Here is a 13,320-nt window from a genome sequence, read left to right on the forward strand (position 1 = left end):
GTTGGGGAGGGTCTAAACTAAAATGGCAGGGGGATGGGAACCTATGTAAGGAGTCAGAGGAAGGGGAATCAAAGACAAGAACAAAAGACAGAAAGCGGAATAAGAAAAGTGATAGTCAGAGAAATCAAGGGCATGAATCAAACAGGGCCTCTGAAAAATAGTGGGAACGGGACAAGTAATGGTAAAAAGACAAGCCTTAAGGCTTTGTGCCTTAACACAAGGAGCATTCGCAATAAAGTGGATGAATTAACCACGCAAAAATAGACGTAAACAGGTATGATATAGTCGGGATTACGGAGACATGGCTGCAGGGTGACCAGGGATGGGAACTGAACATCCAGGGGTATTCAGTATTTAGGAAGGACAGACAAAAAGGAAAAGGCGGTGGAGTTGCATTGCTGGTTAAAGAGGAAATTAACACAAGAGTGAGGAAAGATATTAGCTCCAACGATGTGGAATCTGTATGGGTAAAGCTGAGAAACACTAAGGGGGAAAAAACGTTAGCGGAGGTTGTATATAGACCCCCAAACTGTAGTGGTGATGTTGGGAATGGCATTAAACAGGAAATTAGAGACACATGCAATAAAGGAATATCTGTAATTTTGGGTGACGTCAATCTGCGCATAGATTGGGCAAATCAAATTAGTAACAATACCGTAGAGGAGGAATTCCTGGAGTGTATATGGGATGTTTTTCTGGACCAATACATTGAGAAACCAATGAGAGATCAAGCCATCCTCAACTGGGTATTGTGTAATGAGAAAGGAATAATTGACAATATAGTTGTGCGAGGCCCCTTGAGGATGAGTGACCATAATATGATAGAATTCTTCATCAAGATGGAGAGAGCGTAGTTGATTCTGAGACTTGGGTCCTGAATCTTAACAAAGAAAACTACGATGGTATGAGGCGCAAGTTGCCTATGATGGATTGGGAAACGTTACTTAAAGGGATGACGGTGGATAGGCAATGGCAAATATTCAAAGAGCGCATGGGTGAACTGCAACAATTGTTTATTCCTGCCTGATGCAAAAGTAAAACAGGAAAGGTGGCCAAACCATGGCTTACAAGGGAAATTAGAGATAGTATTAGATCCAAGGAAGAGGCATACAAATTGGCCAGAAAAAAACAACAGACCTGAGGATTGGGAGCAGTTTAGAAATCAGCAAAGGAGGACCAAGGGTTTGATTAAGAAGGGGAAAATAGAGTACGAGAATAAGCTTGCAGGGAACATAAAAACTGACTGTAAAAGTTTCAATATGTACGTGAGGAGAAAAAGATTGGTGAAGGCAAATGTAGATCCCTTACAGTCAGAAACAGGGGAATTTATAATGGGGAACAAAGAAATGGCTGACCAAATAAATACATACTTTGGTTCTGTCTTCACAAAGGAGGACACAAATAACGTACCAGAAATGTTGGGGAACACAGGGTTTAGTGAGAGGGAGGAACTGAAAGAAAACAGTATTAGTAGGGAAATGATGTTGGGGAAATTGATGGGATTGAAGGCCGATAAATCCCCAGGGCCTGATAATCTACATCCCAGAGTACTTAAGGAAGTGGCCCTAGAAATAGTGGATGCATTGGTGGTCATCTTCCAAGATTCTATAGACTCTGGAACAGTTCCTACAGATTGGAGGGTAGCTAATGTAACCCCACTATTTAAAAAGGGAGGCAGAGAGAAAACAGGGAATTATAGACCTGTCAGCCTGACGTCGGTAGTGGGGAAAATTCTAGAGTCCATTATAAAAGATTTAACAGCTCAGCACGTGGAAAACAGTGGCAGAATCGGACAGAGTCAGCATGGATTTATGAAAGGGAAATCATGCTTGACAAATCTACTGGAATTTTTCGAGGATGTAACTAGTAGAGTTGATGAGGGGGAGCCAGTGGATGTGGTTTATTTGGACTTTCAGAAGGCTTTCGACAAAGTCCCACATAAGAGATTAGCGTGTAAAATTAAAGTGCATGGGGTTGGGGGGTAGTGTATTGAGATGGATAGAAAACTGGTTGGCAGACAGGAAACAAAGAGTAGGAATAAACGGGTCTCTTTCCGAATGGCAGGCAGTAACTAGTGGGGTACCGCAGGGATCGGTGCTGGGATCCCAGCTATTCACAATATATATTAATGATTTAGATGAGGGAATTAAATGTAATATCTCCAAATTTGCAGATGACACAAAGCTGGGTGGGAGGGTGAGCTGTGAGGAGGATGCAGAGATGCTTCAGTGTGATTTGGACAAGCTGAGTGAGTGGGCAAATGCATGGCAGATGCACTATAATGTGGATAAATGTGAGGTTATCCACTTTGGTAGCAAAAACAGGAAGGCAGGTTATTATCTGAATGGCTATAAATTGAGAGAGGGGAATGTGCAACGAGACCTGGGTGTCCTCGTTCACCAGTCGCTGAAGGTAAGCATGCAGGTGCAGCAGGTGGTAAAGGCAGCAAATGGTATGTTGGCCTTCATAGCCAGAGGATTCGAGTACAGGAATAGGGATGTCTTGCTGCAATTGTACAGGGCCTTGGTGAGACCACACCTGGAATATTGTGTGCAGTTTTGGTCTCCTTATCTGAGGAAGGATGTACTTGCTATAGAGGGAGTGCAGCGAAGGTTTACGCAAATGATTCCTGGGATGGCGGGACTGACATATGTGGAGAGATTGAGTCAATTAGGATTATATTTGCTGGAGTTCAGAAGAATGAGGGGGGATCTCATAGAAACCTCTAAAATCCAACAGGACTAGACAGGTAGATGCAGGAAGGATGTTCCCGATGGTGGGGGAGTCCAGAACCAGGGGTCACGGTCTGAGGATATGGACTAGACCATTTAGGACTGAGACGAGGAGAAATTTCTTCACCCAGAGGGTGGTGAGCCTGTGGAATTCGTTACCACAGAAAGTAGTTGAGGCCAAAACATTGTATGCTTTCAAGAAGGAGTTAGATATAGCTCTTGGGGCGAAAGGGATCAAAGGATATGGGGAGAAAGCGGGAGCAGGCTATTGAGTTGGATGATCAGCCATGATCATAATGAATGGCGGAGCAGGCTCGAAGGGCCGAATGGCCTACTCCTGCTCCTAGTTTCTATGACAGAGTGGATCTGAAGAGGATGTTTCCACTTGTGGGAGAATCTAGGACTAGGGGTCACAGTTTAAAAATAAGGGTCGCCCATTTAAGACAGATGAGGAGAATTTTTTTTTATCTCTCAGGTCATGAGTCTTTGGAACTCTCTTCCTCAAAAGGCAGTGGAAGCAGAATCTTTGAATATTTTTAAGGCAGAGATAGATAGATTCTTGATAAGCAAGGGGGTGAAAGGTTGGATGAATCGTGGATAGGTAGGAATGTGGAGTTGAGGTTACAATCAGATCAGCCATGGTCTTATTGAACAGCGAAGCAAGCTCGAGGGGCCAAGTGGCCTGATTTGTATGTTCATATTCAAATAATCTCTATCACTATACAAGTAAAATCAAACCACATCTTCCTACCTGAGGAACGTGTATCCACTTTTGAAAGAATCCTGTACAAATTAAACCAGAACTTTAACATCCTCAAATAACCAATAAGCTGGTCAATGCGATAAAAAATAAAATTTTGGGGATGAGTTTTGGTAAAAGTTCTCCTACTCTTTAGCAAAACTTCAGTGGAACAGCCAAAAACACTGGGAAAACTCATTTTCCCAGGTTTTCCGGGGTTCTTCAGCTAAATTTACAGTGGATGAGCAGGAAAACCCACCAAGAATATTCTTTCGAAGTTTAAAAAGTTCACTTACGTTTTGGCATTTTCTAAAATATTCCTGAAGCGCCTATACACCTTTTCATCCACTTTCTGAAATAATTGAAAAATCCTTTTAGAAATTAAATTTGAACAATTTTTTTTAAACAATAAATTAAGAGCACTACACCTGGACAGGTACACACATGGAACATTAGTTTAGATCCTCATAGCTGGTGATAAATATTGAGGCTTTGAAGAGGCGCAGTGGACACCAGCAAGTATGGTAGCTAAATTTAGGGCAGGATTTTACCCTTGGCGTGCGGGGTCAGTGGGGTCGCTGACCGCTGCCTGTGATCGTCAGCGCTCCGCGATTTTATGCAGGCGGGCCAGCATGATACGCAGCCTGGAACATGCGCGAAGGGGCAGGCGGGGACATGATGTCCACCGGGTCCAATGTCGACCCAGCGGTCAATTCAAATGCGGCCTCGGCAGCCCACGGAAGGCTGCCACTGAAGGACTCGGGAGTGTTGCAATTGGAGACCGCAGCGGGTGGACACGGCAGGCAAGGGGGGCAGTCGGTCCCGCGTTTTTCAGACGAGTGCCTCGCAGTTCTCCTGGAGGAGGCAGCAGCAGCAGCGAGGAGAGAAACCCTTGTCCCCAGGGACAGGAGGAAGTGGCTCCCCACCTCACTAAAAAGGCCTGGGAGGAGGTGGCATCCGGCATCAGCAGCCACGATGTGGTGAGGCGCACATAGGTGCAGTGCCGGAAGCGCTTCAATGATCTGCTGCAATCGGAAAGGACGAGTGCTGCGTCGGCATGGGTCACTTTGCAGGGCAGCTAAGAGCTGCCCATCCCCCCGTGGACCTGAGAGATGTTAGAGTGCGAGCGGCAAATATCAATGAGGCAGCATCTGGCTAAGGGGGTTGAGCCCTGGCTGCTTGGACTGAGTGTCCTGCAGCTCCAGGGTCACGAATTGGCTGAGCCCTGTGAGGTGTTCCTCAGGTGGGGTTGGCCAGGCTGCAATGGTGCTGCGGGTACAGAGTGAGCTAATCAATGCTCCTCTGCTCTTTCAGAAGAAAATATCCCATAACAATGCTGAGAGGTCGCAGACTGGCGAAGGAACCCCACACCTCCTCATCCTCTCACGATATGAGCAGGAGGCCCTGGAACTGGAGCGGTGCCATGCACCTCAGTCAAGTGGCCATAATGTGGTTGGGGTGCCAGGGAAAGGTAAAAGTGCAGCGCACTGAAGTGAGAATGTCAGTTTTTGCTATCATTCCAGTTTAGTCTCTATATTGATGTAAGCCTCGAACCTGGAATAATAAAAGTGATAATCGGAAGACAAGGGCACCATGATGCAAATCTCTGTTTCAGTAGGGTGCCAGGCATGCACAGTGACAGTTTCATGACTTAAACTAATGCCTTCTTCTCCAGTTTAGGCTCACCAGAAGGCGGTAGTCATGAGGACCGTGAAGGCCCATCCCTGACCCCTGAGGACCACCATGCACCTGCGTTACACCCTCTCCGTCAAGCAGGCACCAACGCAGATACCAGCACCTCGGTGGGCATAACATCACCATCCCGTCTATCGGTGCACATTGGTGAGGACACTTCACACTCACTTGAGGTGCAGGCGGAGGCAGAGAGTGCTCAGAGCGTCGGCAGTCGGAGGACTGCTGGGGACCAGGACAATGCTCAGTCGGTGGCTGGTGATGGGCCTCTGGAGTCGTCCAAGTCAGCAGATGCTGGATGTCCAGCAGGGTGTGCGGGAGGATCTGGCAGAGACACACGAGGGGATGTGTGCCATGGTCTCCATTGTGCAGGAGTCCTTGTGGAGTGTGAGCAATGCACTGACCCTCATGGCTATATGCAATGCCTCCTCCATGAAGGGAGTGGTGACTGGAGAGGCTCCTCCAGGGACTCAATCAGGGGTTCCTGGGGATGCACTCGGACCTGCAAACCCTCACACTGGCAATGACCTCAGCTGGTCAGTGTCAGTGTGGGAGATGGATTGGGCACCCAGTATCCCAACTAAGTGCCCGTCCATCAATGGTGAGCAGGGAGGTCCAAAGCGACCTCACGTTGGCGCACGAGCTGCCTGCTGTCTCTGCAGACTCCTTTCAGGGTGCTCCAGGTGATGGCAGCAGCTCTTCCACCCCTCTGCCAGTGACCATGGCATCTGATGAGGTTGCAGCGACTAAGGAGATGCCAGCCATGGCACTGACCGCTCCCTCCCAGGTGGGGCCAGCACCACGGGCCAGAGGACACCACCAAGGTCATCAAGTCCAACAAGACAGTAGAGTGAGCAGGTCGCCTCCAATGCCAGTGCCAGCGAGAGGGAGCACCTAGACATAGCACCCGCAAGTGAAAACTTAAAGCACCTTAAGTACAACACGGGCTTATCAGGGGTGATATTTAGTTCCCCCATTTTTCTTTTTTTTTTTAATGGTGTGATGGAAAACATCAATTCATGTTAATTTCTGCAACTTATAAGATTCACAAGTAAATGATATGTTATTTTGTGCAACTGGCCTCGGTATGCTTCATTTGTTCTGTAGGTGCAGGGTAGGCCATGATATTATGATAGACATTTCCTGAAACTTTATTGCAAAGGGACATAGTTTATGTTGTTGATCAAGGAACTGGTCCTGGGATCGAGTATGGAGCCTGCAGCCCTGGCATGTGTTGGTGGTTCTTATTTGGTAGGCTAGCTGAAGGAGCGTAGGATGAAAACGTCCCTGATGTCCTTGCCTCCCTGGAGATTACCCAGGTCATCATCTATGCCCTTAGCGTTCTCCTGACCGTGCTCATCCTCAGATTCACTACTGGACTCATTATCTGTTGCCTGTGCAGCCGCGTCAAGATCTTCTTCCTCCACTGCATCCTCCCTTGCCAGTGCCAGGTAGTAGGGAATGCAGCATGCAACCACTATCTGGGGGGTTATTTGAGTGCGCCCCCTGAACGGTCCAGGCATCGGAAGCACATCTTGAGAAGACCGATGGTTCTCTCTATCACCGCCCTTGTGGAGGCGTGACTCCTGTTGTACCACTGCTCGGCCTCCGTTCTTGGGTGGTGGAGAGGCATCATGGGCCACCTTCTGAGTGGACAGCCCTTGTCACCCAGCAGCCATCGATCCAGTTGGGCTGGAGCACTGAAGAGCCTCGGCACCTGGGAGTGCCTCAGGATGTAATCGTCATGGGAGTTGCCTGGGTACCTTGGACACACTTGCAGAATCTGCATCTTGTGATCACACACTATCTGCACATTCATGGAGTGGAAGCCCTTCCCGTTGATGAAGGCACCGGGCTCACCCGCTGACGCCTTGATGGCCACATGTGTCCAGTCAATTGCACCCTGGACACGGGGAATCCCAGCAATCACTGCAAAGCCTCTGGTTCGCTCTGCCTAGCCGACCTCGTCAGTAATGAACGAAAGTCAATGCACGCCTGAACAGAGCGTCTGTCGCCAGTTTGACACAAAGATCCCCCACTGACCCCTGGAAAGAGCCGGAGGCACAGATGTTGAGGACCACCATGATCTTCAGCGCCACTTGCATGGGGTATCCAACCACACACTCGAGGTTGATCTCAGGGCCAATCCTCTGACAGATGGAGGTCATTTCTCCCTTGAGAGGCGGAGCCTCCTTCGACATTGCACCTCAGACATATTGAGGTAGCTGCATCGCCACCTGTAAGCCCTGGCAGCAGGATAGTGGCATCTGCTGTGGCCCCTTCCACCTTGGACTTCCTGTTGGCCCTGCACCCCATGTGCCTGCGCCTCTCCTCCCACAGGTCGCTCCCCTGGAAGCTGAATAGGGTCACCTGGCCTCCTCCCCCTTCTGGCCTTCTCTTCCTCAGAGGAGGAGATGCCTCCAGCGGAGACCACAATCCCCATTACCAGGGTAAGGGAAGGCTGTCTGATACTTGGAAGGCTTCACGTGGTGTGAATCCTCCGGGGGCCTGGAAAACAACAGTTGAGTCCTGAACTGAAACCTTTAAAATATCTGAATGCAGCTCTGAAGCGAGATGAAGCTGTCCTGTTCACAGATGCAACCAGCAGCAAGTGATATCCTAAACTCCTCACTAACCGCATTGACAAGGCCACTGACCCCTCTTATCCTGCCCGTGGATGAGGTTTTGCAAATTATGCCCTGCTCACCTATACATTTTGCCCATGCGACCGTCTAAAAATCACACGGGCTACGTAAAGTCAGAGACAATTGGTGTCTCAAGGGCCTTAACTGGCCACTTAATTAATGGCAGGCGCGCCTCTGTCTGCATTGCAATCCCGCCTAGCGAAATATCGCAAGTGTGCGCGTTGACATTGGCGCGCTCCGCCAATGTCAACCCACTTTATTTAATGTTCGAGCGGGTCAGGCACGCTCCTGCCCGCCAAGCTAAATATTCTGCCCTTAGATTTCTTATTCACTTGAATAGGTTTAGATAATTAAGCCTCTGTGGAGAGAGAGAGAGAGAGAGGAAAACAGATGACCTATCATTAGAACTGAACAACTGAACCGATCACAATAATTCTGATGAGAAGATATTCACCTTAAACGTTAACGCTATTTCTCTCTCTCCATAGGGGCTGCCAGACCCTCTGAGTATTCTTAGCCTTTTCTGTTTTTATTTCAGATTTCCAGCATCCGCAGTGATTTGCTTTTATAAAACTATTTTAGATTTATTAAAGCGAAATGTTACCTTCGAGCAACTTCCAAGGGTTCTAAATTGTTAAATTTATGTTTACATTAAAAACAATGAACGCTCACCTAAAATCTCTTACCATTTCTAAAAATAGCTGCGCTTTGATTCTTCTCAATGAGCTATTATTGTGCCATGGATAATGTAAACTTCCTAAATTCTTCACAGATTTCACATTCCTGTTCAGCTCTTCCCAAAAACCTCTAAGGTTTTGGATCTGGAAAGGGGATGCACATTTTTTTAAAAATACCAACAAGCAAGCAATCAAATACTGCATAACAACAACTTGCATTGATATAGCACCTTAAACATATCAAAACATCCCAGAAGCTTCACAGGAACATTATCAAACAAAACTGGACTTTGAGCCATATACTAAGCTATTAGGGCAGGTGATCAAAAGCTTGATCAGACAGAAAGGTTTTAAGATCCATCTTGAGGAGGAGTGACATCACATCACTTCAGTCACAGATAATAAGCAAATCAACATCTGACCCTCAACTTGCTAACCTGTACACTTAAGACAGCCTGGTTAGTTTTCACTGAAGAAAAGTTTGCCTTTTCTTGCACCTTGGGAGGGAAGGGAGGAGAGAATTGTCAACCTGCCAGACAATATGTACCACTTAATCACAATATACACTGTGAGCTGGAAGTCATGAAAGAATCTTTAGAAATAATTAACTGGTTTTCAAACTCTAATCTGTGGAATAAAAGTCTATAATCAGGTCAGCCATTATTTTATTGAACACGTTTGAGGGGCCAAGTAGCCTATCCCTGCTCCTATTTCTTATAATCTTATTTAGAAAGTCATAGTTCAGTCCATATGAGGTGAGCCATATTATATACTGTGAGCTCCATATCAAGAATTCTGTGTTTTTCTGGATTTGTTGATACATTAGATGTGGCTTCCACATATTTTAATTAAACTGTTTTCTCTAACGATGGGACTGTTTTCCTATTGTCCTATAAGAGGTAATCTTCAGAAATTTAGGACAGGAGAACTTTTGGGAGCACTTCGATACTTACTGTGAGTATTGAAAGGGTTATTTTGGTCGACACATAAAACAATGAAAACAATGTTTACAGTTTTATGAACAATTGTTAAATGTAAATAACTGCATTGCACATTAGCCTTACCTTTTCCCTAAAAACAGGTTGTGAAATATTTTCTGTACTGTAGGCTATTCCAGGAATTTCCTATAGATATTTGGAAAGAATAATTAACTTTCTACATTTAAACAGAACAAAATGTTATCTGCAAATATTCAAAAAGTTTATTTTGGTTATATGCAAAATTAATCTTACCCCATCCCAGCTGAATAAGGATGAGTATGGTAGCAGTTTGCCCACGGTGTTTGTTTCTGAAATTGCTTTCCTGTACAAAGTACCTGAGACAAATTCATTCCAAGTGCAGATAAAAATTAAACCAGAGAATCAAAACATGTGTGCAATTTAAGGCAAAATAATCTGCATTAAGTGAACGAAGGAGACATGCATTTTTTCTGATCTGCAGCATTATTGGCCATAATAAGTATCAATGCAAACTTAAGTGACACTAGAAAGTAATTAGTCATTGATGCTGGTGTCGACTTCAATAATGCATTTTAATACTGATGTGAAAGCTTTGATCCAGAGTGAAGTCATGTTACTCATTTACTTTCGTCTCTAAAAGTTTAATATAGAAATTATGAAGAAGGGGCTTTTGATGGTGGAAGTGAATAATAATCAAGTCAAATAGCAATAGACTCAAACAGATTTATTATACATTGGAAGTAGCTTGAAGGGCAGCAACATATTCTCTCACTCTGACGAAAGTCTATGGCCTGAATAATCAATGGCCTGTGGTGGCAGGTCCAGAAGCGGGGTGGCCCCCAAAACAGGAGGGAAATCCCATCAGGCCAACTCTACAACATGTTCCCATCAGGATAATGCAGGAGTCGGGGTGATGGGAATGGTTACCTGCCTGGCTGCGACAGGTTAATTCATTAAGGACACTCTCCCGACACCAACTGGATTTTCCAGCTGGCGCTCAGGTTACCCATTGTGTCAGAAGGCCATCAGTGAAACGATCACCATTTCCCACTGGTAGGCCAGGTAGGCATCAAAGCCAGAGGCTCCATTCAATGTGCAAGACGCCACTCCAAAAATCAACCACAACCATGGCAGTGCCTATTACTGTGGGGGCTTTCCCCTCATATCTGGTGACGCTAACCCTTTTGGCCCTTGTATTTATCCCATTTGTTGCCAGTAACTAGGAGTGGAGGCTCCTTTGCGCCTCCCTACATACTTCAGCAGTGTGCACCTCTGACACAGAGGCTGCCAATCCTTGACTGCCCTGGAGCCCATATGCTGCCCTTAATTGGATGGGGCACAGGGAGGCAGTCACTCAATAGACTCCGTCCTCCAAAAGTGCCCTCTGGAGTTCCACGGGGTTCCTAACCCATATTTCATTCCAGTGGTGCGATCAGGAACCAGGAACGACAATCCTGCCCCATGCTGCTCCCAGTCTGTCTTTTTAAATTTTCTATCACTGTCATTGAGCTATAATACAAAATTACTCAGGAAAATCACTCAGAACCTTACAGAGTAATTAGGTTCTTTTAGGTAGTGACATATAGTGAAATGTCTTCCTTAACTGTATATAAAGGAATAGTTAAATATTCACATGATTGTATTATGGACGATGGGTCATGTCCTATTCCTAGTCAAAATAAAAACAGAATTACCTGGAAAAACTCAGCAAGTCTGGCAGCATCGGTGGAGAAGAAATCAGTCAACGTTTCGAGCCCTCATGGCCCTTCAGCAGAACTGAAGCATAGTTTCAACAAGGGAGAAATATAAATTGGTTTAAGGTGGGTGGGGGGGGGAAGAGACACATTGAGGGTGTGGTGTGAGCAGATAATCAAAAGATGTCAGAGACAAAAGGTTCAAAGAGGTGTTGAAGGTGGTGGTCTTTGTCTGAGAAAAGTGCTAATTAAGAATGCAAGACAGGATATTCAAAGTACAGCTCTAGTGGGGGTGGGGTGGAAAGACTAAAGGTTTTAGTTTTAGATTTAAAAATAATGGAAATAGGTGGGGAATGAAGAATCTATATAAATTATTGAAAAAAAAGGCGGGTGGGGGGGGGAAAAGAAATGGGGTGGGGATGGGGGGAGGGGGAGTTTAAGATCTAAAGTTGTTGAATTCAATATTCAGCCCAGAAGGCTGTAAAGTGCCTAGTCGGAAGATGAGGTGCTGTTCCTCCAGTTTGCGTTGGGCTTCACTGGAACAATGCAGCAAGCCAAGGACAGACATGTGGGCAAGAGAACAGGGTGGAGTGTTAGGCACTTTACAGCCTTCTGGGCTGAATATTGAATTCAACAACTTTAGATCTTAAACTCCCCCTCCCCCCATCCCCACCCCGTTTCTTTTCCCCCCCCCACCCGCCTTTTTTTTCAATAATTTATATAGATTCTTCTTTCCCCACCTATTTCCATTATTTTTAAATCTAAAACTAAAACCTTTAGTCTTTCCACCCCACCCCCACTAGAGCTGTACTTTGAATATCCTGTCTTGCATTCTTAATTAGCACTTTTCTCAGACAAAGACCACCACCTTCAACACCTCTTTGACCCTTTTGTCTCTGACATCTTTTGATTATCTGCTCACACCACACCCTCAATGTGTCTCTTCCCCCCCACCCACCTTAAACCAATTTATATTTCTCCCTTGTTGAAACTATGCTTCAGTTCTGCTGAAGGGCCATGAGGGCTCGAAACGTTGACTGATTTCTTCTCCACCGATGCTGCCAGACTTGCTGAGTTTTTCCAGGTAATTCTGTTTTTATTTTGTTTTGGATTTCCAGCATCCGCAGTAGCTTTTAGCTTTTTGTTTTTATCCTATTCCTAGTCATTGGATTCAGCTTGCTTCTTGTATTACACTCAAGAAAAATGAGAAAATTTGTCTGTCATTTGGAGCACTAGGAAACTGTGCACATTCGCCCAGCATTACATACCTAACCCACTGTACAAGTATTAAAAAATTAACATTTTGGGAGCCACATATCACAGAATCTTGCATTATATGACTTGACATTGTTTTCCAAGCAACATGCTTTGCATCATAATTAGATCTTTATTTAAAAAAAACAAAGAACATATTACAATCTATAGTCACTCAATAAACATTCCAAGGTTAGTAGACATTAGGTTTTAGCACCAAAGTATTTAATTGAACCTTCTTACCAAGGATGAATTCCTGGATAAGATCAAAAGAGCCAGAAACAGGCAAACCACACATCCAATGAATAATCTGTTGGGAGAGGGATAAAAAAAAATTGGAGACAGGAAAAATTTTCCATGTTTTATTTTTCTAATATAATTGACTTTTTTGTATTTAGGTCATTTTACATAGGCTAGTGGATCTTTCTAGACATAGCTCACATCTAAAATATTAAATGTCAAAGTGATCCACATAATCTCCTATCTGTATTTTGTTTGGTGTCTACACTATTTACACTTTTAAAATATCTTCTCGAATTATTATGATCGGTTACAAAAGTAAACTGAGGACAATGTATTCACCTTTCTCTGAGGATGCTTTCTATTTGATTTGAAAGGTTTCCCACAGCAAATTTGCATTTAATGTTACATGTTAACAAATTGTGCATCAACTTCTAAAGAAATGTGAATACACTTCCAAATGATGTGCTTACCTATTTCAGTCTTTTAAAAAAATAAAAGCATATAGTATTCCCAATGCATTTGCAAAAACGGGAGTTTGAGCTGTGAAATCTCAGGAATGTCTGGGTGCAGGCAGGAGGGAAAGGAATGAGGAGTGAAGTCTGGGGCTGGAGCATATGAAAATTTCTGCCTTGAGCACAATATCAGGGCAGAGTAGGAATGGGTTTTATATATACACTGAGGGTGG

The 13,320-nt window shown here is 44.9% G+C and overlaps 1 protein-coding gene across 1 annotated transcript in view; it reads right to left on the reverse strand.

Annotated features, from left to right (window-relative positions):
- Window positions 1–13,320, reverse strand: part of gsap (gamma-secretase activating protein) — a 126,321-nt gene that overhangs the window by 50,135 nt on the left and 62,866 nt on the right. The window contains exons 17-22 of the mRNA XM_078553273.1: window positions 12,636–12,702; window positions 9,718–9,800; window positions 9,550–9,609; window positions 8,495–8,629; window positions 3,768–3,823; window positions 3,484–3,515 (exon numbers count right to left, since the gene is read on the reverse strand). Of these exons, the coding sequence (XP_078409399.1) occupies window positions 3,484–3,515; window positions 3,768–3,823; window positions 8,495–8,629; window positions 9,550–9,609; window positions 9,718–9,800; window positions 12,636–12,702 (433 nt within the window). The remainder of the gene's footprint in view (window positions 1–3,483; window positions 3,516–3,767; window positions 3,824–8,494; window positions 8,630–9,549; window positions 9,610–9,717; window positions 9,801–12,635; window positions 12,703–13,320) is intronic.

Source organism: Cetorhinus maximus, chromosome 12, assembly GCF_964194155.1.
Source record: "Cetorhinus maximus chromosome 12, sCetMax3.hap1.1, whole genome shotgun sequence".
In the NCBI taxonomy this organism is placed as follows: domain Eukaryota; kingdom Metazoa; phylum Chordata; class Chondrichthyes; order Lamniformes; family Cetorhinidae; genus Cetorhinus; species Cetorhinus maximus.